At 43.5% G+C, this 25034-nt stretch overlaps 1 protein-coding gene across 3 annotated transcripts in view; it reads left to right on the top strand.

The window, feature by feature from the left end:
- Window positions 1-25034, top strand: part of Sec24b (SEC24 homolog B, COPII component) — a 79684-nt gene that overhangs the window by 47954 nt on the left and 6696 nt on the right. For all 3 annotated transcript variants that reach the window (XM_076574982.1, XM_076574983.1, XM_076574981.1), the window contains 13 exons: window positions 1720-1952; window positions 7714-7898; window positions 9801-9903; window positions 11806-11932; window positions 12503-12612; window positions 15206-15318; window positions 18479-18597; window positions 19015-19070; window positions 19290-19496; window positions 20699-20822; window positions 21211-21369; window positions 21938-22111; window positions 24065-24175. In XM_076574982.1, the coding sequence (XP_076431097.1) occupies window positions 1720-1952; window positions 7714-7898; window positions 9801-9903; window positions 11806-11932; window positions 12503-12612; window positions 15206-15318; window positions 18479-18597; window positions 19015-19070; window positions 19290-19496; window positions 20699-20822; window positions 21211-21369; window positions 21938-22111; window positions 24065-24175 (1821 nt within the window). The remainder of the gene's footprint in view (window positions 1-1719; window positions 1953-7713; window positions 7899-9800; window positions 9904-11805; window positions 11933-12502; window positions 12613-15205; window positions 15319-18478; window positions 18598-19014; window positions 19071-19289; window positions 19497-20698; window positions 20823-21210; window positions 21370-21937; window positions 22112-24064; window positions 24176-25034) is intronic.

Here is a 25034-nt window from a genome sequence, read left to right as displayed (position 1 = left end):
AGTCACAATTGCTATTACCACATAGTGTCCGAGAGGTGCTTCTTGTACTGAAGGTGCCTTCTGCAGCTCAGTGTTCTTTCACAAGCTCCAAACTAGCCTGAGGTAAACGTTCCTTGAAGTACATACAGCTCAAAGATGAAGGCCCACGTGCCAGACATTGGTATGGTTTATCTGTCTGTGTTCATTCAACCAACAAATTTTAGTCTTGTAGTAAACTGCTTTGACTGTATGTCTGTGACCTCGGGCAGGTTTGTATTTATTTATTTCTGCAGTCAAATTAAGGAACTATGCAAATACCTGTAGTGATAATAATAAATGAATTGAAGGCCTGCCTTCTATGTGTTTGGCACTAGGAAAGGACTTAAAACTTAAAAACATAGCAAGTATTATTTTTTCCTAAAGGAGAAATTTAGTTAGACCTCTGTGCTTAAAATGCTCTATCTTACATCTGTTACTTAAACTGTTACCATTTAAGAGACCCCTCTGCCTGGGTTTCTCTCCCAACGAAGAGCAACAAGCAGGAAGTGTGAGAATTAGGGCTGCACTGAGGTTGAGCTTCTCATGAGAAGTCTGCAAGTTGGTGAGAGTCCAGGAGCGTGTGCGTGCTTGCGTGTGTGACAGGGTGGTGGCAAAGTATCTACAGGCATCTTACAGATTCAAACAGTCAAAAAGGGGGTGGGATTCTTCAAGAGACCTTTGAACAATGAGTTTTTATTGTCATGTGCTTTTCAGGATATGTTTTTGCAGACTCTTATAGCTGGTAAAGAATACCATTTTGATATGAAAAGATAGCCGGGCTTTGGTGGCGCACGCCTTTAATCCCAGCACTCGGGAGGCAGAGCCAGGCAGATCTCTGTGAGTTCCAGGCCAGCCTGGGCTACCAAGTGAGCTCCAGGAAAGGCGCAAAGCTACACAGAGAAACCCTGTCTCGAAAAACCAAAAAAAAAAAAAAAGAAAAGAAAAGAAAAGATCAAGTGACTATAACTTACAGAGTTGATTTAAATAAAACCAAGTCAGTCTACCAACATCTTAAATTGGCTGCATACGAAATTTTAGTTTTCTTTTTGTGTGTGCTGCTGAGTTTTCCATTTTGTCCAGTTTTACTGAAATTTTTGAAAATTTATTTTTAAGTTTAAATAAAAATAAAGAACATCCAGTCACTAAAGTTTCTTAGGCACTTAATGATGCCAGATGTTGTTGTGGAAGTTTTAGACACCGTTTTTCACATTCTACTCGTAATTTATCTATGCAAAGAATGCAGGTTTCTAGGGGATTGTAGGAGTTTGTCACTCCTCTCCGGGTGGGCAGTTTGCATTAAGGGTTGGATAAAGGGCAATTTAGAGAAAAGAGTAATTTATTTACAGTCTTAATTGCCTTGCTTTGATTTCTGCTCCTTAGCTCCAGTTCTGCTGAGAGAATTAAAAAACAAAAATATACACTACTGTGTTGGCTGTGTGTGGTATTATTAGAAGTACCAGCTGAGGAATTTGTTGTTGACATCATCCATAGGACAAAGCAGTACGTAAAATGATTGATAGAATATTGATAGCTACTGACCTTGGATGATTTGTACATGGGTTCAGTGATCTACTCTTTCTAGTTGCTATATATTTCGCATTTGTCACAGTAAAACATTTTGAAAAGAAAAAAAAAATGCCAAGGATTATTGCTTATCATCCTGATTTGGGGTTGTGAACACCTCAATTTTTTCTTTGACAGATATGCATTCTTCTTCAGCAAGTAGCCCTGTTCCTGATCGTGCCCCGGAACCTAACCCCACCCTCGCCCAGGCTCTGTCTGCAGCCCCTGCTCCCACGGCTCCTCACCCCACAAAAGTAGCAAAGCCTTTCGGCTATGGCTACCCGACTCTTCAGCCTGCTTATCAGAACGCAGCAGCACCTCCAAGCTCTGGCGTACATCCCAGTGGCCCGGCGTATTCTGGATATCCTCAGGTGTGTTTCCAGTCCTGTTCAATAAATTGATAAACATTGTAAACTATCAATTAGAGCACATCTCTGATGATCAGAGCTTTAAAGAGGTGGAGTGTAGATGAAAAGATAGCCACAGCTTGGATTTCCTTTATTGTATCTTTAGGTTTGTTGCAGTTTTTATATAGGTATTTTTTTATAATCAGGAAATTAAATGATAATTTAAATTTTTTGTTTATATGTGCATCTGTATATCTGCCATGTATCTGTGGATAACCACAGAGGCCAGAAGAGGGTATAGGGTCCCTTGGAGCTGGAGTTATAGGCAGTTGTGAGCTTCCAGCATGGATACTGGGGAGTGAACTTGGGTCCCCGGGAAGAGCCAGTGCTCTTCATCATTGAGCCACTTCTGCAGCCCCTAACATTAACCTCTTCAAAATTTTCTATGACTAAGCTGGGATATACCTCGGAAAATAAGAGGATGTAACTTAGTATTTATTTTAGCCTCTGTTCTTTACTTGAAGGGCTCTGATATAAAAGTCATCCTATGAGAATCTTCATGAAAGCCGGGCGGTGGTGGCGCACGCCTTTAATCCCAGCACTCGGGAGGCAGAGGCAGGCGGATCTCTGTGAGTTCGAGGCCAGCCTGGGCTACCAAGTGAGTTCCAGGAAAGGCGCAAAGCTACACAGAGAGACCCTGTCTCAAAAACCAAACAAACAAACAAAAAGAAAAAAAGAAAAAAAAAGAGAATCTTCATGAACAGAACTTGGTAGCTTCTAGTTTGTGAGCTCAGTAGCTGTTAGTTATTTTTCTGTTGTTGTGATAAATGCTGTGACCCGAAGTGGCTTAAGGAAGAAAGAGTTTATTTTGGCTTATGTTCCCAGAGGGGGAGTCATAGTGAGGAAGACATGTCATGAGGCGGCCAGGGCAGGAAGCTGGCTGGCTCCATTTCATGACACGGGACACGGGACACGGGACACTGCAAGAAGGAGCTGGAAGTGGGGGTGCGGGAGTGTGATATATTCTCAAAGAAGCTCCCAGTGACACACTTCTACAGCAAGTCTTCATGGCCTGAAAGTTCATAAATTCCCCCAAATAATGCCACCGACTGGAGACCAGTTGTTCAGATACATGAGTCTACAGAGGAAGTTTTCATTCCCACCACCATTGTAGTAGTGGTCATGATCATCTGGTAATTTCCTTGAGCTCTCTTTAAGAACATTGCAGTTCCGTTGTATTCAGAATGCTAAATAGTTTTCATTTCTATTTATTGAAAAGAAAATAAAGCGTAGGGAAATGAGTGAAATGGCAGAAGCATTTCCTCTTATGCTTAGCTTCAAGAAAACATGGGGGTTGGGGAGATGGCGTGGTAGTGAAACCCTTGCCCCACAAGCGCGAGGACTGGCATTCGGATCTCTAGCATCCGTGTAACATCCATGTAACATCCATGTCACAGCCATGTCACAGCCATGTAACTGCTGAGTGGGCGTGTCAGGCCACTCCACTGGGCATTCCCCAGAGCAAGCTGGCCAGTGAGACTAGACATCCATGAGCTCTGGGTTTGACTGAAAGACCTTGCCTCGGTGAATGAGGTAGAAGAGAGTGAGAATGATCCCTGTCATCAACTTCAGGCCTACACACACATGCACACACATGCCTCTACACTTATACACAGAAAAAGCTGAAAAAGAAAACAGGAAATTGTTTGTATCTGGAATTTCATCTTAGAATTAGGTGCAGAAGGAAAGCAGGAAGAAAACTAGAAGGAGTTTTGGGGTAATCTGGTTGATTTGGTACTGATCTCCCCGCCCCCATCTCGTATATGTTCCTTGTAGGTACATTGATCCACACAAAGTCAGGTTCCAGTCTTGACTAGCTTGTGCTTTAGGTGAATTTCTATGTAGAGTTAACATATACTTGAGAAAAAATTCTGAGATTGGCTTGATCCTTGGAAGTAGCAGGCAAGGAGCAAATGGCCCCTTTGCCTGGCTTTGTAACTCACACTATTAGAATACAGCTGTGGCCATTGGCCTCTTGTGTTGTTACAGATGCTGTTACATTACAGTGGTAAAGTTGAATAGTGACTGGCAAAGTTTTAAAATAGGATCTCAGAGCCACTGCTGAAAACATGATTGTTCTTGGTGTAGGAGAATAGGACTTTGTTTTGACTTCGCTTTTTGAGATAGTCTCCTGAAGGTCAGGCTGACATCAAACTCATTGTGTAGCCAAGGATGACCTTGAACCCTTGATCCTCCCTCGTTCACCTCCCAAGTTGCTGGAATTATAAGCATGTGCTACTCTGCTTCACCTAATGAATTTTAAAGAGTTGAACATGTCTCTGCCTCTTCTAATCATTAACCCCTGAATAACGAGCAGCCACTGTCTGGACCCTGGACTACCTTTAGCGCTCTTAGAGCTTCATGGAAGAGGAATCATACTACATGCGTTATTGTTGTAATTTGTGTGACTCTAGTTTGTTCAGTGTTAGCTCTGCTCCACCATGACTATACTAGCTTATTGTTGTTGATGGGCGCTAGGGTAAACTTCTGGGTTTGAAGCTGTTATGAATTAGGAATGGGTCTCTTTTGGACATTTTTGTCCATATCTTTTAAGCAGATGTTCAGATCCAGGAGTGGAATTGCTGAGTCCTGGGGTTTCCACACTGTCATTGTTAGCCTCGGGGAGATTTTCATAATTAGTTTCTTGAAGTGGGAAGAGTGGAGGTAGCCGTTCCCTGGACTCGAACCCTGAACTATAGAGAAGAGAAAGTGAGCTGAGCACAAGCATTTGTCCATCTCAGCTTCTTGGTTGTGGATGCAGCTCCCTCACGTGCCAGTGCTGTGACGTCCCTGTGTGATGGACTGTAAGCTCGAGCTGTGAGCCCCCAAAACCCACCTCTCCCTTAAGTCTCAGCTATGGCAAAAGTAACTAAGACATAACATTCAACTCTAGCAGTCAGTGTTGGACAGTTTTTCACGGTGGCTTAAACTGCATTGGCAACAGTAGGACCAACATTTTTAAATTCACCTAAGATTGGCATTATTAAGATGATTTCAAGTGCCAGTTAGAGTGTGTGTGTGTGTGTGTGTGTGTGTGTGTGTGTGTGTGTGTGTGTGTGTGTGTGTGTGTGTGTGTATAACACATATATATAGACTGTGTTAATGTTTGTGCATGTGTGGAGGTCAGGGGACAACACTGGGGAGCTGGGTATCTCCCTCCACCTTTCCCTGGGTCTTGGGGATTGAACTCAGGTCACTGGACTTGCATGGCAAGTGCCTGTACCTGCCGGGCCATCTTGTTGGCCCTAGAATCCATATATGGTAGCTTTAAGGAGCCTTCTGTAGTACAACTGAAATCCTTTAATGCTGCACACGGTGTGATCACTGGGTCGGCTCTGAAGTCTAAAGGCTTTCTTTGGAGTGATTGCGATGGCCTTCTTTGAGAAAGGCCCAGCTCTTCAGCCCTTCTTCAGAAAAGTGCATCTTACGGTCTTTTGTTCTTCAGAGGCTGGGTGCTAGGATTTGATCCCGGATTCACCATTCATTTCCTCCCTTGATTGCAGAGAATTTTGGAGAAAAGCCTTTCTTACATATCCATCATATGACTCACAGCCAACAAAAAGAATAATTTCTAAATGTTATTAAAATTCAGCAAATATGCAAATTTCCCAGTTATTTTAGAAATGCTCTATGGTTGTACAAATCATTAGCCAAACAATAACTGTTACGTTTGCTTATGTGTTATGATTATCATTTTAATTGGAAACAAGCCTTACCTGTTGAGCTCATGCCTTTATCTGATGGGAAGACTGAGCCAGCTGTCCTGTGCTGTGGTCATTGCTTCCTTGTGGTGTCATTTTCCTATGACCCATGAGTTAAAGCTAACAGCTCGATTCTATTCAGGTTCATTATTTGATGTAGTTACTTACATAGGCCTGATTCTGACATCCTCATGATACAAACTAGTTTCTGTCTCACGTGCAGTGGTGTGAGGATTGGCTAATGCTTTGTCTGCTGACCTCCTGGTCATTTTGAAGTTCCTCATTAAGTTTTTAGCTAGTGGGTTTTAGCATTTGGTGATATCTTTGTACCTTCTACTCCAGATGACCATTACCTAAATCAGAATTTACCATTCTGTATGTATTAGTTAGAATTGGTACACATAATGAAACTTGTACTGTAGATAGACAAAAGGTGTGTCCTTTTTTTTTTTTTTTTTTTTTGTCCTTTGTTAAAAAGCTTGGGGTTAGAGTGGTGTGCACATTGTAGTTTATATTATAAATAGCAAAAAAAGAACTAAATGGAAAAGTAATTTAAAATGTTGATTACAGGAGAAGAGTGAGGTATCAAAATAATAGGATTTTTGTAAGGTTTGTTTGTTGGTGCTGGAGAGACATCCTACAGATGACCTGGGTTCAGTTCGCAGCACTTACTGTGACACACATCCCAGGTCCAGGGGATCTGATGCCTTCCTCTGGCCTCAGAGGAAACCAGGCACACCAGTGGTGCACAGAAATACATGCAAACAAGACATCCATTCACAAAAAGAAATTTAAATTTAAGTTTACAAAAGTGATGAGAAAATACAGAAAAGCCGTTTCTGAATGAATCACATATTAAAATAAAAGATTATCCTTTGATGTATACCCCAAGAAGCAGCAAGATTAGTTAGAACAATATTTTTCAAGGTACTAGAACTTTTTTTTTTTTTTTTTTTTTTTTTTTTTGGTTTTTTGAGACAGGGTTTCTCTGTGTAGCTTTGGTGCCTGTCCTGGAACTCACTCTGTAGCCCAGGCTGGCCTCGACCTCACAGAGATCCGCCTGGCTCTGCCTCCCGAGTGCTGGAATTAAAGATGTGCACCACCACCCGGCTTAGAACTTATTTCTTAAACCCTATGGATTGCTTTTTATCTCCTTGGATGAGTATTTTTGTGGGTGTATAAATACAGTACTTTGTATTTTGAGGGAAAGTCCATAAAGAACTGGTCATGCAAATGACCTTAAAACAAAAGAAGTGTAAATGTAGGTATTGCTTTTGGTAATTTTTGATTTACTTAATTCAAAGATTGAGTAGTTTTAAATTCTGGAAATAATTCGCTAAATTATTTTGAGTTAAAATAAAGCTGTGAAGTGTGTAGTGGCACGAGCCTTTAATCCTAGCACTCAGGAGGCAGAGGCAGGCGGATCTCTCTTGAGTTCCAGGACAACCAGAACTATATAGTGAGACCTTGTCTCAAAACAAACAAACAAAACAAAACAAATGAAAAAAGAGAAAGCTATGAGCTCATAGTAATACTATAACATATGGAGTAGAACTCTAGACATGTGTCCATTCTAAGGCATTGGCTTATCTTGAAACTTGATAATTAATATAACTTGAAAATGCTTCAGAATTTAGCATCCCTGTCCAATGTAAATTATATTTTTTTATGTTGAACACTTTGATATTATGAATAAAATTGATTTTGCTTTGAAATGCTTAATTATGCTTTAAATTGACTGTTAAGATATGACAATGGGGCTGGGCACACTCGGGAGGCAGAGGCAGGCGGATCTCTCTGAGCTTGAGTCCAGCCTGGTCTACAGAGCGAGATCCAGGAAAGGTGCAAAGCTACACAGAGAAACCCTGTCTCAAAAAACAAAAAAACAACAACAAACAAACAAACAAAAAAAAAGATATGACAATGAAGCCTCCTCGAGTTTCCTTTGCATTAAAATGAGTACTTAGAAACTTTTCTTCATATTTCTTGTATAATCTTCCTTTTGCTTTGACTTTCTCTCTCAGCATTACCCAGCTGTGAACCAGCTGTCCTCTGGTCTAGGAGGACTGAGTCTGCAGAGTTCTCCACAGCCAGAAAGCCTCAGACCTGTGAACCTCACCCAGGAGAAGAATATCTTACCTGCGACTCCTGTTTGGGCTCCCGTACCTAACCTGAGCGCGGAGCTCAGCAAGTTAAACTGTAGCCCAGAGTAGGTACTCTTTCCTTTACAGTGTTTTTACAATAAGAGAGCTTTGTTGAAAACAGCCTCGACTTCCAGAAGTAGGCAGTATGCTGGCGGTCCCTTGATTTTGTTCACTTGGGCTTTTCTGTCTTGGTTTTGACAGAAGTACATGGAAGCTTCCCTCAGTCTGGCTGTGGTTGGGAGTGTGTGGGGTGTATATGTGTGGCACACTGTGTTTGTGGTGGTTGTGGTGGTATGAGCCAGAGGAAGACATCAGATGTCCTGCTGTCACCCCGCTTTATTCCTTTGAGACAAAGCCACTCACTGAACCTAGAGCCGAGCTGACGTTCCGCGTACCCCAGCAATCCTCCCGTCCCCACTCCCTACAGTGGGCACCCGTGGCCACTCCTGCCCTTTCACATGGCTACTGAAGATGTGAACTCAGCTCCTACGCTAGCTCAGCAAGCACTTGTATTGCTGAGCCATCTCCCCAGAACCCCTGACACTGTCAAAGGGAGGCGGTCTTTGACCATCTCTTTCTTCAGGCTTTTCTCACACAGGCGGTGCCAAGATGGTTCCCATGAAAGCACCAGGGAGTAGGCTGACGGCTCTCCCTGTCCCTATTCCATCCAAGCTCTTCTGGGGTGACGGGGCCTTGCGTTAGTGAGTGACTGCGCGCTTTCTAGGAGTTGGATGTAGTGGGTGCATAGGTAGGGAAGTTGGCTGCCTGCAGTAGTGTATGCCCATGGTCCGAACTCTTGGGATGCTGAGTCAGGATGAACTCCAGTTAAAGGTCTTCCTGGACTACTTCACATCCAGATAAAGACTCTTGTAGTTAGGGGAATGGTGTATACGCTTTTGTTTATGTTGTTGTGGTCTCTGAAAGTAGCACTCTTCAAAATTAGAAAGAGTAATTGGTACCGGCTTTAGATAGGACAGACCCAGGTCTTTACTGGGGTTCTAGGTGGAAGTGGCTCTGAGTGTTAGTGTTCTGTTTATTAAGGAATTCAGGTTGAGCATTCTTTTCTAAAATGCTTCAGGCTACCAAAGAAGTGCTCCTAGCTTTTGGAATGTTTCCATCGACTTCTTTGGTTGGGCACTCTTAATTGGAAAAGTCTGAAATAATCCAACATCTGAAACCTTCTGGGCATCCTGTCTTTACTCAGAACACTTAGGATGGAGCCTTTTCAGTCTCCTATTTTCAGAGTAGAGACACCGGAGCCGGAGCCTGTGGTAATAACACCTACACACAGGGCCCGTCCTTGAATCAGTAAACATTTCCTGGATGCCTTCCAAGTTGTGAGTAAGGCAGTACCCAAAACAAGTTTCCTGAGCTCTGTGGAATCATCAAACTTCTGTTCTATTAAGAAAGATATATGTGCATTATCAGATTAGTGAGAGAGCAATGCACTGCACTCCTGGGAAATGTTCTAAGGTTCTGTACTGCAAGGAGGCCCCGAGAGGGACTAGCAGAGTGTGTTCAGGGAATTCATCGAGCCTGCAGGAGCAGCTCTTCCTGCCCGGACTGTCCAGCACAGCAGGAGTGTGCCCTAGAGCTCAGGTAGAAGCCATCCCTCACTTGTGGGCTCAGGCCCGAGGAGAAGCCGTGACTGGATGAGTCTTGTGGTAAGAGTGAGTTCAGGGTGGAAGGTCCAGTAAGCAGGAACACTGTATGCCGGAGCGGCTGCATTTTCTGTAGCTCCTGCCTGTGCTGTACAGAGCACTCACTGTGTATTAGACTGTGCTGTGCTTTTCAGCTGTGCGATTGGGCTCCTTGATTCAGGTCTCTTGACACCTGTTACATCCATGCCTGGCTGAGAGGTCTTCTTCCCGCTAATAGCTGCGGTAGCCGGCCGGAGTGGTTCTCACCCGGCTCTTCCCGGTGCTGCTGCCCCGGTGGCTAACTGCTGCATGTTTGTGTCTTGGCAGTTCCTTCCGATGCACCTTGACAAGCATCCCACAGACACAGGCTCTGCTGACTAAAGCCAAGCTTCCCTTAGGACTGTTGTTGCATCCCTTCAGAGACCTGACGGTAAAGTACATCCTAACTGCTCGGGTTCCAGTACATGTACACGGTCTCCAGACCTCTTTGTTTCCCAAGGATGTTTGTCTTCGTTTAGTAGAGTTGGAAATAATCATTTCTGGGCTGGTGATTGATCCCCAGGACCCACGTGGTGGAAGGAAAGAGCCGACTCCCACAAGTTGTCCTCCGACCTCCACGTTTAGGCTATGGCAAGCACACCCCCACACATCCCACAGGCTGTGGCACATGCCAAATGAAAATAAATACAATGTAATACATTTCTTGTAAAAATTACAACTTCTGTAAGATTCAAGTCCACACATGTCTCTGAGCACCTGCTCTGCATGGCGCTGGTGTGCAGTGGCCACAGCCTGGATCTCCTCCCAGTGGGACAGATGTGAACCACAGCTGCGAGCTGCCTGTCGGACACGTGATCAGTCCAGTTCTGTGAGGCAGTGAACACAGGAAAGGTACAGTTAGCAGAAGCCTTCTGTAAGGAAGTCTGGGCCTCACTTGGAACCTCAGGAGCAGTCTGGAAGTTGCAGCCACCATGGATGATGCATAAACTTTAAGATTGGTCTTTTTTAAACAGTTATGTCCAGATAGAGAGGGAGGTTATCTGGTTGAAATTAAATACCTTGGGACAGTGGGGGAGCCTAAGAATGTCAGATCTGCTGAATGAAAGCCTGGGTTAAGAGCCACCTTGCTGGAGTCTTACACGTCTTCCTGACAACTTGTGTAGGTAATGTTAGCAGTAGCTGACAGAAGAGCCTGGTTGGCCGAGAAAATAAAATTAAAATTTTAAAAGTCGGAAAAAAATTTAGCCGGAGACATTTATACTGAAGCTGCATTTCTCTCTCACATTCTTTTTTGTGGGACACTTACTTGCCTGCTAGGATGGATGGAAAATATCAGTGAATGGAAAATCAAGTAATTGTAATGTGTAACCAGTCCTGTGAATTTATTCATTCAGTAAATAGTATGTAAGTTAAACACTGTTAAAACCTTCATCATTAAACCAAGACAGTTCATTTCTTCTATGCATAGCTGAAAGTTTTTCTTTTTTTTGGTTTTTTTTTTTTAAGACAGGATTTCACTATTGTAGCTCTGGCTATTCTGGAGCTCACTCTGTAGACCAGGCTGGCCTTGAACTCATAGTTGTGAGCCACTATGCCCAGCTGCTGAGAGTTTTTCTTTCAGTACAGATTCCATATATGATATCTTGTCAAAGTATGTATACTATGTATGAATAATTATGTTCTCTGGAATCTAGAATTATGAGTAAATTTCATTTTCTCATCTTCAGTTAATTTTATTTTCCTCACAATGATATGCAGCTGTTACTATAAGATAGTAATGCAGAACATTAAATACAAAACTATATGTTGATTTTTTTTTTTTTAAATCCCAAACGAAGCATATAAAATGATACTGGATGGATTCAGGGACATAGAATAGTATGTGATGTTTTAATGTGTTCTCTATTTTCTAGATTGACTAACTATAAAGTTCTTTTCCAAACTGCGCATAGAGGTGTGTTTTCTGTGGCCTAGGCTTCCGTTCTCACCTGCTGTGAGGGCTGTCAGCCCCGCAGCGGCCTCCCGGCCTGGTACCAGGGCAGATGCTCAGCAGAGAGCGGGGCCTTCTCTCTCCCGCCACGGGTGCCGCTCCCTGGCTGCTGTCTCTGAGGCTGGCTGAGAGGCCCCGACATGGTTTTCTCGGCCATGGGCTCCTGAATGATTTTTAATGGTCTGACTTGCCTTTGTGGAAAGTGATAGCTACTCGACTTGCTAAGCAAGTGTGTCGCCAGGCTTAGTAGCACACCCATGTCTTGTACGTGGAGCAGGCGTGTTGGTGTCCTGGTTTGCACTGGGGTCTGTGCTGCTACAGCGTCTTTACTTTCTTTCCCAGCAATTGCCGGTGATAACGTCGAACACCATCGTGAGGTGCCGGTCGTGCCGGACGTACATCAACCCCTTCGTGTCCTTCATTGATCAGCGCAGGTGGAAGTGCAACCTCTGCTACAGGGTGAACGATGGTGAGTTGAGCGTGGTTGGAAGTGCAGCCTCTGCTATAGGATTAGTGGTGGTGAGTTGAGTGTGGTTGGATAACACTTTCCTCGCTCGTGTGTCCTCTCACTGCTCTAAAAACAGCTTCAGGACAGTTACTGGGGCCTCCCTCCAGTTTGATCTGGGAGGAGGCACTTCACAGTAACAAGAGTGACGGGCAGAGTCAAACAAAAGGAAATGAAAAGCACATAAAAAGCCACGCTGGTCACTCGGTGAACACATGTGCACAACAGCTGTGAGTCCAGTCAGTGAACTAGGCTGACCTTACAGACACACGCAGACACGTGTCTTCTCCTCTTTACCCGTTTTTGAGGTCTTCCTGTTCAAACTGTTTCCCAGTTGTGCTTGTCTGATTTTTTCCATGTCGTGTGATACAATAAATAGGACATGAGTCTAGGGAAGAAGGTTGCCGGTTTCCTGGTTTTCTCAGTAAATACATTTTTTAAAGGGGTTAAAGGTTTCCTTTTTTAGTAAACGTAAGTATTGGTGATGAAGGTGTGTTGTCGCTAAATGCGCTTTGGTTCTTACCTCTCGTCTAGTTCCTGAAGAGTTTCTGTATAACCCCCTGACTCGGTCTTACGGAGAGCCTCACAAACGGCCGGAAGTTCAGAATTCAACTGTGGAGTTCATTGCTTCCTCGGACTACATGGTAACTCTTCACTTCAGTATCTGAACTGGTTATGGGACACAATTAAATGAGGCAGTTCTTTTAAGTACATTCTCATCTAGATTTTGAAGTCTGTATTTTTAAAATATTAATATGAAAGGGTGTATGTAACAAATAGACTAGTCTTAAAATTATCACCATCTTTAACGGTTCCCTCAGGACAGATGGCAATATGAATGAATAGCTTGTTCAGTTTTTCTCTTTATAGTTCATTCATCAAATTCCAGCTGTTCTTTATATTGATTCTAACTCTTGTTCTTTTCTGCTTATAAAAATGGATTTTAGGTTACAGAATGCTCATCTTTGTTTTCTTATTTTTATTAAAACTAGTACTAACCCACCCACCCCCAATCATTTTCACTCTTGGTTGTTAGCAAACATTGGAAGGTGCCGCAAGTGAGGAGAGACAGCCAGAAACACCTGGTGCTGGGTGGATGGTGCCGAGTCTTTATTTTTGTGATTTTGATGGTTAACTTAGCCTAGGTCAGTTTCCATGTCTGTTCCCACCTTCACCGTCTGTTCACCCCTCACCTGTAGAGCTGCCATGTTCTCGGCTCTGGAGTCCTGGGGATCTTACCCTGAGTGGCCGAGTAAATAGACTTTAGCTGTGTCATGTGATTTCAGGATCTTTGGTGGACAGGTTTTTAGGAAAACCTTCATGGACCGAGAGTGCCGCTCAGTGATGGAACTCTTGCCTCACATTTGTGAGGTACTGGGTTCATTTCCCAGCACTGAAACTTAACATAAAGGAAGGGAAAAAAAGACACTTTTATCACTTTTTGCAACTCAATTTCAATAAGCCTTCCTGTACATATAACTTGGTGTTAAACCGAATATTTATTAACATCAATATAATTGACAAATATATTTATCCATCTGTCCACCCACTCCTCATCCTCTTGCCCCTCCCCGTCCTCGAATATCTGAAACTCTAATGCAGGGCCTGGGGCGATGCCCTCAGGGGAGAGTGCTCGCTGCACAAGCTCGGAGACCCGGGTTCGGGTCCCAGTGCCCACACCAAAGCCGGGCACAGCCATGCAAGCGCTTGCAGTCCTCTGGTGGTGAGGGGAGGAGTTGGGGAGAATCGTTGGAGCTCAGTGACCAGCAGCCTAGCTCCAGGGTCAGTGTCAGACATTGTCCCCGGCACTCAAGCCAAGAGCGATAGAACAAAACAAATCTTTTGATACACACACACTCACACTCACACTCACACTCACACACACACACACTCACACACTCACTTATAAACACAAAAACTTCCGAGACATCACATCATTTTACTCTTGTGCGTCACCGTGTCTCTCTAGCAGACGAGGACTTCTGTAATTGTTTATACCTTACACCATCATAGGACCCTTCTTTACACTTACCTTAAGCTTTGGGATTCGGCCACTATCGATGATCTAGTTGCTAATGCAAATGACAGATTGTCCGACTTTGATTTTAATTTGTAGGAGTTTTATTTGGTGTGTGTGTGTGTGTGTGTGTGTACAGGGAGGGGAGGGCGGCTGGCTTGTACATTTTAGGCCAGAAGAAGTAGTTGGATCCCCTGAAGCTGAAATTGCTGGCATCTATGAGCCACTTGACACTGGCCTAGGAACTGAACTGGGGTCCTCTGCAAGACCAGGACACACTTGTAACCGCTGAGCCATCTCTCTAGCCTCAAAATTTCATTCTTTAAAGAATAATAAATGTTACTTTTTAAATGAAAAATTAAAATTAAGGGCTGGAGATGCAGTTCAATATAGTGTCTGTCTGGGTTCAATTCTCAACAAAGTCAAAATTAATTCAAGAACTACAATCCTAGGGGTCAGGGGTTAGGAACACCTGCTGCTCTTGCAGAGGACCAGGGTTTGGTGCTGCACCCTCACGGCAGCGCACAGCTCTCTGTGACTCCCGTCCCAGGAGATCCAATGCATGCACGTGTATACTTAGTGCAGGCCAAACATGCAAGCACATAAAATATAAATAAAGACGTTTAAAAAGTGAAAATACCCTACAAACTAGATCAATGTTTTTAGGAACAAGAGAGCATACATAAATATTTAGACTGGTTAGCCTTAAATAAATAGCCAGCAGCTATTACTTTAGAGGATGTGTTAGTCAACTTTCCTTACAAAAAAACACTTAACATACTTAGCCATTACAACTACCTTTCAGTCTAATCTCAAATGAACTTTACAAGAAAACAAAAGAGCCGGGCGTTGGTGGCGCACGCCTTTAATCCCAGCACTCGGGAGGCAGAGGCAGGCGGATCTCTGTGAGTTCGAGGCCAGCCTGGGCTACCAAGTGAGCTCTAGGAAAGGCGCAAAGCTACACAGAGAAACCCTGTCTTGAAAAACCAAAAAAAAAAAAAAAAAAAAAAAAAAAAAAAAGAAAACAAAAGAAAGGAATATTATTTTCATTAGCTGAAACTGCAGTCCTAGTCTGATGCATATGAGATATGTATGTATCTATCTATCTGTGTGTATATCTATCTATATTTGTACAGATGGTCAGTGAATTCATCCAGCAGCAATAGTGATAGGAAAACAGGAAGTGTGCCGCTAACTGATGACGTCTTTGTTTCTTGCAGCTTCGTCCTCCTCAGCCTGCAGTCTACTTGTTTGTTTTAGATGTGTCCCATAACGCAGTGGAAGCTGGGTATTTGTCAGTTTTATGCCAGTCGTTATTAGAACACTTAGACAAGTAAGAATACTTTTTATTCCTATGTGGGTATATAAGTGTGTGTATACATTTGAAGTGCTCTTGTACAATTTACAAATTGTTTTGTTTGCTAAGTTTTGTTAGATTTGGCTGTTTCCCTAACTTTATAGAATATAAGGATTTTGCTCCTTGTTATGACTTAATAACAACATAATATCTTAATTCATAAAATAGTAATTGCTTTAATATTTTGAAAGAACTTGAATCTTGTCTAGTCCTCTGACTAGCTGCCCTGAGCATTGAGCCAGAGAGACTGGCCTGTGCATCAGGAATCTGGATGACACTACTACTAACTAGTATTAGTAATAAATATTACTAACTATTACTGACTAGTAAGTCTGAGGGATATTAGCCAAGTCCCATTAGAGCAGGCACTGAGAAATACATGCCGAATGATTTCAGTCAGGTCTGGACTCTTAACAGCCGATCTACAAGCAGAGACTGCCAGCGGCTGGGGGGTGGGGGTGGCAGGGGGAACGGCTGCAGACGTTCTCACAGCAGCCATGCAAAGAACTGTTGGTGACTGTGACTGTGACTGGCAATACTGAGCAGACTTGCCTTTTCTTACTACGTGTTGACCTTATATATTAATTAGCTAAATTTTGTTACCTCGCCTTATGGGTGCATCTCAAGACATTTGTACCCTGTAGATGCATATGATTTTGTCAATGTAATAAAGCTAATAAATTAAAAAAAAATGGATGTATAGAAATCTAGCTAGGACTATGACTGGATAAGACATGTTTTCACAAGCTAGTTTTATTGGCACTAGTGAGAGACTGATTTGAAGAGCGGGACAGTAGGAGCTGAGTTTGTTGAAATGTTAGGAAGCCGGAGAATGTGCCGTGTTTACTGGTACAAGCCCCCAGCTATGGAAGTTGGAACAGAAAATACGGTGGCTTATGTGTAAACTCCTCAGTCCCTCCTGTTCGTCTCCAGCAGTCACAGAGGGGTCTTTCCACCAGCCTTGAAGAGGATCCTTCACATTTCTGCACAATTATATATATAGTGTGTGTGCTGGAGATGGAGCTCTGGACCACTCACCAGGCCAGCGCTCTGTCTCTAAGCCACGCCTCCATGCTGGTCTGTCTTTCAACTCTAAGTTCCCCTCGGGGTCAGTGCCCCTGGAGGTACTGAAGTGCCAGGTGTTTTCTCTGAGTGAGTCGAGCAAGTTCCCATTCCATCTCCTGCTCTATCAATCCGTTTCCTCCGTTATTCTCAGGAAAGTACGAGGAAATGGCCCCAGTTATTCCAGCAAGGTTTAAGTGACTATTTGCTTAGATTGCATAAAACCAAAAGGATAAAGTGAGAGTGGAAAGTAGCTGTATTTGTTTGATTACAGCAGAAAACAGACACATTGGAAAGGTGAGGATAAGAATAGCAGGGTACCAGATCCCAGCCCTGTGGTAGCACATTTCCTGAAAGGGCTCCAGAAACAGTCTGGAGAAAAGAATTTGCTACAGACACGTTTTAGTGAGATTAGTGTATTTCCTTAGCAGGGTAGGTCAGTAGGTTCCGCTATAATTGCTGGCTAATGTCCTGAGACTTTGGGAACTTCGAGGTCTCAGAGGAGTGCATACTAATCTGTGGGAACTTAAGTCCTGCCCAGTATTGGCACCTGAATACTGCATTTTTCTCCCTGAAATGTGTGTGACCGCTCTTGAGACTGTGTTGAGGCGCTGCGTTGGTCATTCTTAACAGTCTAGAGGGTTGTGCTTTGATGCACATTCTACTTTGGAATTTTTAAAGATGTGCTTACTTTTAATTTGTGTATCACATACATAGCTGGGGTCCAGGGAGACCTACACAGGGCATTAGCCCCGGGAACTGGGGGTGACCATGTGATAAGCCACGGTCAGTTCTGGGAGCCCAGCCCGCGTTCTCCCCAGTACAGCAAGTGCTCCTAACCCCTGAGCCGTCGCTAGCCCCTGGAATCCTTTGTACTCAGAAGTATCTTCAAGGCCTGCTGAAGTAGTGACTTGCATAACCAGAGTGGACACAGCTGGCGAACTTTAGGATGCACTGCTGTAACACATGCTGCTGAGGAATGTTGTGCGTCTTTCTCTGTCCTGCTGTCCAGCTCCCAAATAATGACACAGAGACTTCTTATTAATTATGAAAGCTCAGCCTATAGCTTAGGTGTGGCCCACCAGCTCTTATAGCTTAAATTAACCCATTTATTTTAATCTATGTTCTGTCACGTTGTTACCTTATCTCTCTGTACTGCCCAGCGCCTAGATTCCTCCTCCTCTTCCTTTCTCTCCCCAGAAATCCCACCTATCCTCTCCTGCCTAGCTATTGGCCATTCAGCTTTTCATTCACCAGTCACAGCAGCACATCTCCACACAGTGTACAAATAGTTCACACAGAGGGAAGCATGGCAGGCTGTATTCTTGTTCCATGGCATTGTTTTGAAAACTGACTTCTAACAGGAAACTTCCTAGTTCATAACTCTGTTTTTTTGTTTAAAATTCACGTACTAAAGTCTAACAACATTGTTAATTTTTTCCTGAAAAGTATTTGTCATTCTGACCATAGAGTGTTCAAACAGGTTACACCACTATGATACTGAGACGGAAAATATGATCACATTCTTACTTAAGAGTCTAACAGTGAGGCGTGGTGTCTCCCTCCAAGTAATCCCGAATTCTGGAACCTGAGGCAGGATCGCCACAAGTTCGAGACCAGCCCCAGCTATAGTAACAGTACAGGTCTCGTACTGTGGCCTCGACCTTTTGGGAGTCGAATATCAGATACTTACATTATGATTCATAACAGTAGCAATATTAAGTTATGAAGTAGCAATGAAAAATTTTATGGTTGGGGTCACCACAGCATGAGGAACTGTACTAAAGGGTTGCAGTGTTTGGAAGGTTGAGGACCACTGTTCTAGAGAAAAGTAAGCTGGAAATGTTGAGCTTTAAAAACCACTTGGGTTCTGGTTTGCTCTTAGCTGAAGGCGGTTTCACCTTCTGAGTCTGAATTCATGAGTGCTAGCTACACCCTTGTGTATTGGTTCAGATAGTTTTTCTGCGTCCTGTAAAAGGTGATGTGTAGCTATCCTTGGACTTAGCCTCTTTCAGTATCTTGTAAACAGTGTGACTGAGCACTTTGAGTTTCAGGCTGCCATTTTTGTCACTAGGCTTCCTGGAGATTCACGAACAAGAATAGGATTCATGACTTTTGACAGCACCATTCATTTCTACAATTTACAAGAAGGATTATCACAGCCTCAGATGTTGATTGTATCTGATATCGACGGTAAGCGTCAGAGGGTAGTCTGTGTAGCTGTGGGTTTGGAGCAGGGTCCACTTGACTTTAAGTCCAACTTGTCATGTGCTGTGAGCATGATTTGGTAGAGCTTGGCATTTGTTTAAAATAGGTGTTTTCTTGGAAATGCTTGATTTTAAGTTTTGCGTGTGTGTGTGTGTGTGTGTGTGTGTGTGTGTGTGTCTGTGTGTGTGTCTGTGTGTGTGTGTGTCTGTGTGTCTCTGTGTGTGTGTGTGTGTGTCTCTGTGTGTGTGTGTGTGTCTGTGTGTGTTGATGTGTATATATGGAGTATATGTGTTTACTACGGCAGAATTATAACACACATGGCAAGTGTCCTTGTAGAACCAAAACGCGCTACTTTATAATGTCCTCTTGACTATGTCCTGATGAAATGTTTTTTCCTTATAGATGTTTTTCTGCCCACACCGGATAGTTTGCTTGTGAATCTGTATGAAAGTAAAGAGGTAAGATTAATTTGTCTCCTCAAAGTATCAAGACATTGTTATTAGCTGCTTCCCATCTTAACAGTTGTTACTGGTCCATTGCTGTTGGACACTGTGGGAGCATCTAGCGAGTCCTTCCTGCATGGTCCCGAGGTGGAGTTACCACGCTTTATTCTAGAATGTTTCAGAGAAGAAAACCCTCTTGCCTTCTCAATAATTCAACCTTTCATCTTCCCTCAGCTTATAAAAGACTTACTGAACGCATTACCAAATATGTTCATCAATACCAGAGAAACGCACAGTGCCCTCGGTCCTGCCCTTCAGGCTGCCTTCAAACTAATGTCTCCCACGGGTGGCCGCGTGTCCGTATTTCAGACGCAGTTACCTTCCCTGGGGGCAGGACTTCTGCAGTCCAGAGAAGATCCCAACCAGAGGTCCAGTACCAAGGTATTGCGTGTTGAGTGTTCGTATCTTTTTTTTTTTGGTTTTTCGAGACAGGGTTTCTCTGTGTAGCTTTGCGCCTTTCCTGGATCTCGCTCTGTAGACCAGGCTGGCCTGGTTTGGTGTAGTCTTATTACTTAGTTAGCAGAGCATAAAATTTGGTCTGAAGAGATGGCTCAGTGCTAAGAGCACTGACCATACACACCTGCTCACCAAACTCAGTCCCTTTCAGGTAGAACGTTGGAGGTGGTGGCAGGCATCTGTAGTCCCAGCAGTCCCGCAGCTGGGGGAGGGGGGAGGGTGTGGGGGGGCTTGGGCGCACTCACACCCACCCTAAACTAGACACATTCATTTTTAATGTTCAGAACCCTTTTATTTACAGATGAACAAAGCACTGTCTTGCCAAAGATGGAATGGCTATTTCATCATAGTTATGGCTTGATTCTCTGTCCCCAATGTCATTTCTATTATACAAGTGAAAAACTTAATCAAGCTCTCATAATTTAACATGCTTATGAATAAGCTTTTTAGATTACAGAGGGAATACTAATCATTATAGAAAACTTAGATAGTAGAGAAAAATGTAAGCCTTCAGTAATCTCACTCTCCAGGTATTAATGCTTGGTGAACACAAACTAATGTAATTTGTCTCCACTCACATAAACTGGCGTTTTTCATTGTGATTTCTGAGATTCCCCCAAACTAAAGTATATATGAGTTAGTAAAGGTGAAAGTAGTCAACTGTCCGGTAGCTGGGAGGGAACTCGTTAAGCCTTCCTTATCCTTGTTAGTAACAGGATATCAGCATGTTCAGTAGCTCAGTCTGACGTCATCCGACTTGCCTCAGTGTTCTCATCTGTGAGCGCTAATAATGAAAATCTTATGGGATGTATGTGTGAGCATTGACTCATTCATCTTATATAAAATATCTGAAGCCGTGTGCCATATGTTTTCCCCACTAGGGTGAAGGTGAGGGTTCTCACTGGGTAGCCCAGGCTGGCTCTGACTGCTCAGCAGTCCTGCTTCAGTTTCCAAAGTGCAGTGGCTTGAGCCATAGTGCGTGCTGTAAACACTCGGTTTTGTTACTGTTGGAATCGGGGCCCACACTCTGTTGGGTGATAATGGAATGAAGTATGTATCTTCTCCCTTGTTACAAGAGACATACACTATGTGCATAACCAGAGGCTCTCTATGATCTGTTGGCTTAGGTGGTACATCATCTTGGGCCCGCCACTGATTTCTATAAGAAACTTGCTTTGGATTGCTCAGGACAGCAGACTGCAGTGGACCTCTTCCTTCTCAGTTCCCAGTATTCTGACCTTGCTTCTTTGGGTAAGAGGATGTCATCATGTTACCTACTTAGAGATTTCTCACATGTAATGAACGCTGTGCTCTTCAGTAAGCACTCTTAGTACTGGGGGAGAAAGGCGCATGGGTTAGATAGGTAGTGAATGGCGTTTATCAGTAAACTTTAAAGCCCGATACCCAAAGAATCTGCTCTTACTGTTCCGCTTTGTAGCATGATTCCCTTAGCTATTCTGCTCAACAATAAACTTCAGTGTCTTATATTTTATAAATGTCTCAGGTTTCAGATTTATCTCATTCCTGTTGATATTAGGCTTTCACATAAGTTTTTCATAACATGGAATCTGTAGTACTTGTTAGACAAGTAGATTATCGTTACTTCTCTAGCTAATACTTGATGTATTTCTCCCTAAAGCGTGCATGTCCAAGTACTCTGCGGGGTGCATATTCTACTACCCATCTTTCCACTCTACTCACAATCCTTCACAAGCAGAAAAGTTACAAAAAGACCTAAAACGGTACCTCACTAGGAAAATTGGATTTGAAGCTGTTATGAGAATAAGATGTACTAAAGGTATGAACTTGTGAAAAGCGTGTGTCTGTTCCATTCCTGTATCAGTCAGTGAGCGTTCCCAGACCCATGGGTGGGTGGCTGTCCATCACAGAGGATGGGTCCAGCTGAACCCGGTCTGAAATGTAGTTATTGAGCGACCATTGACCGGTTTCTTGAAATAACTAGAATCCGTGGATAAAAGCAACATCTTTGTTTATTCAAGAAAAGCAGGAGGAAAGCCCATGTTAGTGACAGTGGGAACAGGAAAAGCTGCTCCCTTAACAACTATTTAATTGATGACTTCCTTGGGTTACGTGTTTGTGGGGCAGAATCTCATCTTAAATCCAAAGTAAGGAGCCCTCGGTTTCTCACTTTTGGGTATTAGTTATGTCTCAGCTGGACCTGCATGTAGACTGTGATAGTAAGGTTAGGTGTAAGTGTAGGTTCATGAGGATAAGGCTCCCTTTACAGAAGCTGCATTTATAAATAACCTCCCTTTATAAACCTGGGTCAGTTAGAACCAGCCTCACTCTGCACTTACGCAGAGATACAGTGACTTGCTCGTCTTCACGCCAGCTCTCTCCCCCAGGTCTTTCGATGCACACTTTCCACGGAAACTTCTTTGTCCGCTCCACCGACCTACTGTCTCTTGCCAACATCAACCCTGACGCTGGGTTTGCAGTACAGTTGTCAATTGAAGAGAGTCTGACGGACACTTCCTTGGTGTGCTTTCAGACAGCCCTGCTCTACACATCCAGCAAAGGTGGGTTGTCGAGACTTGGAGCGGCGTGTAGCCCTCTCTCCGCCTCCTTTAGTAGAGAGGAGAAAGAGTGATATGCTGAGGCAGTAATGGCACTTGTAGTAGTGGACTAAGTGTGTTCTGTTTCTTTCTCTTAACTCACATTTGAATTTTTTTTTAGTTTTTTTTTTTTAATTTATTTAATATGCATACAGTGTCCTGTCTGCATGTATCCCTGCAGCCAGAAGAGATCTCATTATAGATGGTTGTGAGCCACTATGTGGTTGCTGCGAATTGAACTCAGGACCTCTGGAAGAGAAGTCAGTGCTCTTAACCTCTGAGCCATGTCTCCAGCCCATTGAATTTTTAAATAACACACCTTAAGATGGATTTATTTATTTTTTCTCCCTACCCGCCCTTAAGATGAATTTATTACTATTTATGTGTGCGTGTATGTGTGGGTCTATGTGCTCATGGGAACCAAGAGAGGGTGTTGGATCTCCTGGACCTAGAGTTACTAGTGGTTGTGAGCCAATATATTGATGCTGGGACTCAAATCCAGGTCCCCTGAAAAATCAGCAACCACCTTTAACCACTGAGCCATCTCTCCAGCCCAAATAACACACTTACAAATAGTTTATCACATTTATGTATTTATTAATTCTGTGTGTGTACCCTCATAGGCTGACATGCCGCAGTGTGCATGGGGAGGTCAGGTGACAAATTACAGACTCACTTCTTCCCCTCACAAGTCAGTCCCGGGCCCAGACACAGGTCTTCAGGCCGATGACAAGTGCCTGCACCTGCTGAGCCATTCCTCTGGCCGTGTGGTCTTCTTCATCTATGGAAAATTCACATTTAGTATCATATGTTTCTGGCAAGCACAGTGACTAACTCTGCCGTCCTCTGCATTGGCGCTCTGGAAAATAAAGAACTGCAGTAGGGAGGCCTTCATTTCTTACTTGGCAGTCTAAGTCTTGGATGTTTTACTTGCCTGAGTATAACTTAGAACAGTACTGATGGTAGCCTAGAACCTCGGGAGAGGTGGCTTAGCAGTTCCAGCAGTTGCTGCCTCCAGAGGCTGGGTTCGTCCACAGCGTCCACATAGGGCAGATCACATCTGCCCCTTCTCGAGCTCTAGGGGATCCAGCCCCGTTTTGTGCCCTCTGCGGGTACATGCACACTTAGATGTATAAGTATACATTTATCGTAATTACAAATAAAACCTTTGAAAACAAACCAACCAGAAATTAACATTCAACTGTATGTAAGATATATATGTTCATAGTTTACAGGGTTGGAGAATTTTCCTAAGAGACATTTATTTTATGAGTGAATATCGTCTCTGTATGTATGTATGCGCACCATGTGCATGCTTGGTGCCTGTGGAGGTCAGGGGAGAGCATAGATTTCCCAGGACTGGAGTTACAGACAGTTGTGAGCTGCCGCATGGGTGCTGGGAACTGTGCCTCGGTCCTCTGAGTGAACAGCCAGTGTTGTTATCCTCTGTCCAGTCTCTGGGGAATATTGTGTTTGAAACGTGCTAACTAGACTGGGTGCAGCTCAGCACTACAGAAGGCCTAGCATTTGTGAGGACCTGGCTTTAATCCCTAGCATGCAAAAAAATAAAAGTAAGAAGCCGGGCGGTGGTGGCGCACGCCTTTAATCCCAGCACTCGGGAGGCAGAGCCAGGTGGATCTCTGTGAGTTTGAGGCCAGCCTGGGCTACAAAGTGAGTCCCAGGAAAGGCGCAAAACTACACAGAGAAACCCTGTCTCGAAAAAAAAACCAATAAATAAATAAATAAATAATAAATAAAAAAAATAAAAGAAAGCCACTCAAAACATTAATTATACAGCCTTTTCTATTTCTGAATGTTGCTGATGATTTAGTCTAGCAGAAGAGTAGTCGGGGTGAACTTGTGATCTGCATGCTTTCTTCTTAGCCCCGTGTGCAGTAATGACTGTTCCACTCTTAGGTGAGCGGAGAATCAGAGTGCACACACTCTGCTTGCCGGTGGTAAGTTCCCTCGCAGATGTGTACGCAGGAGTGGATGTGCAAGCTGCCATCTGCCTTCTGGCCAACATGGGTGAGTGACACGAAAGGGCAGGTGAAATACCTGTTTCTAACCCTAAAAACATGGGCTTTTCTACTAGTTTTTTTAACTTTAGAAATCCCTCAATTAATTAAAACATTGTAATACATTTTTATGTATTACAGGATGAATTATGCTGTTCTTACATTTTAAAAAAATAATTCCTAGTTTAAAATCTCCTAGGGGGGTTGATGTGTAAACCGTCCCACATCCACGCATGGAATACGGCTCAGCAGTGAGCAGGAAGGGGCTGTCACAGTTAGTGTGACCTCCAAAGGCATTATGCTAGGGGACACAAGGTGTGTCCACATGACACCATTTACATGACTTTAGTAAGAGGAAAACTTACACGATGGATAATAGATTGGGGGCAGAGAGAGACCTTCACTGCAAAGGAGCCCCACAGGGAGTAATTTGGGGTGATGAAACTGCCGTGGATCTTTAGTGTGGTGGTGGTGGCAATTCTGCATTTGATGGGTAACTGCCATAGAACTACACTCAGAAAAGTACATTTTACTCTACACTTAAAGAAGCCTTCAGTAATTAATACATTCCTGAGGTCTGGTTTTGAGTCTCTTCTTATGAATGAACAAATGTGCAGTGAGTCTTGCTGTTTTCTACATCACTGGAGAAAGCAGCCATTATGACTGACTTGGAGCAAAATTATAATAGCATTTACTGAAAGACCTCCTTTCCACACCTCATTTGGCAGTACTAGGAATTGAAGCAAAGATAGAAGGAGTGTGGCATTGATCCATACTCCTCCTCCAGGGTTTTAGTATGTAGAAGTGTGTGTGTGTGTGTGTGTGTGTGTGTGTGTGTGTGTGTGTGTGTGCGTGCGTGTGTGTGTGTG

This window comes from Peromyscus maniculatus, chromosome 6 (assembly GCF_049852395.1).
Source record: "Peromyscus maniculatus bairdii isolate BWxNUB_F1_BW_parent chromosome 6, HU_Pman_BW_mat_3.1, whole genome shotgun sequence".
NCBI lineage: Eukaryota > Metazoa > Chordata > Mammalia > Rodentia > Cricetidae > Peromyscus > Peromyscus maniculatus.
This window is presented reverse-complemented; position numbering and strand designations above follow the sequence as displayed.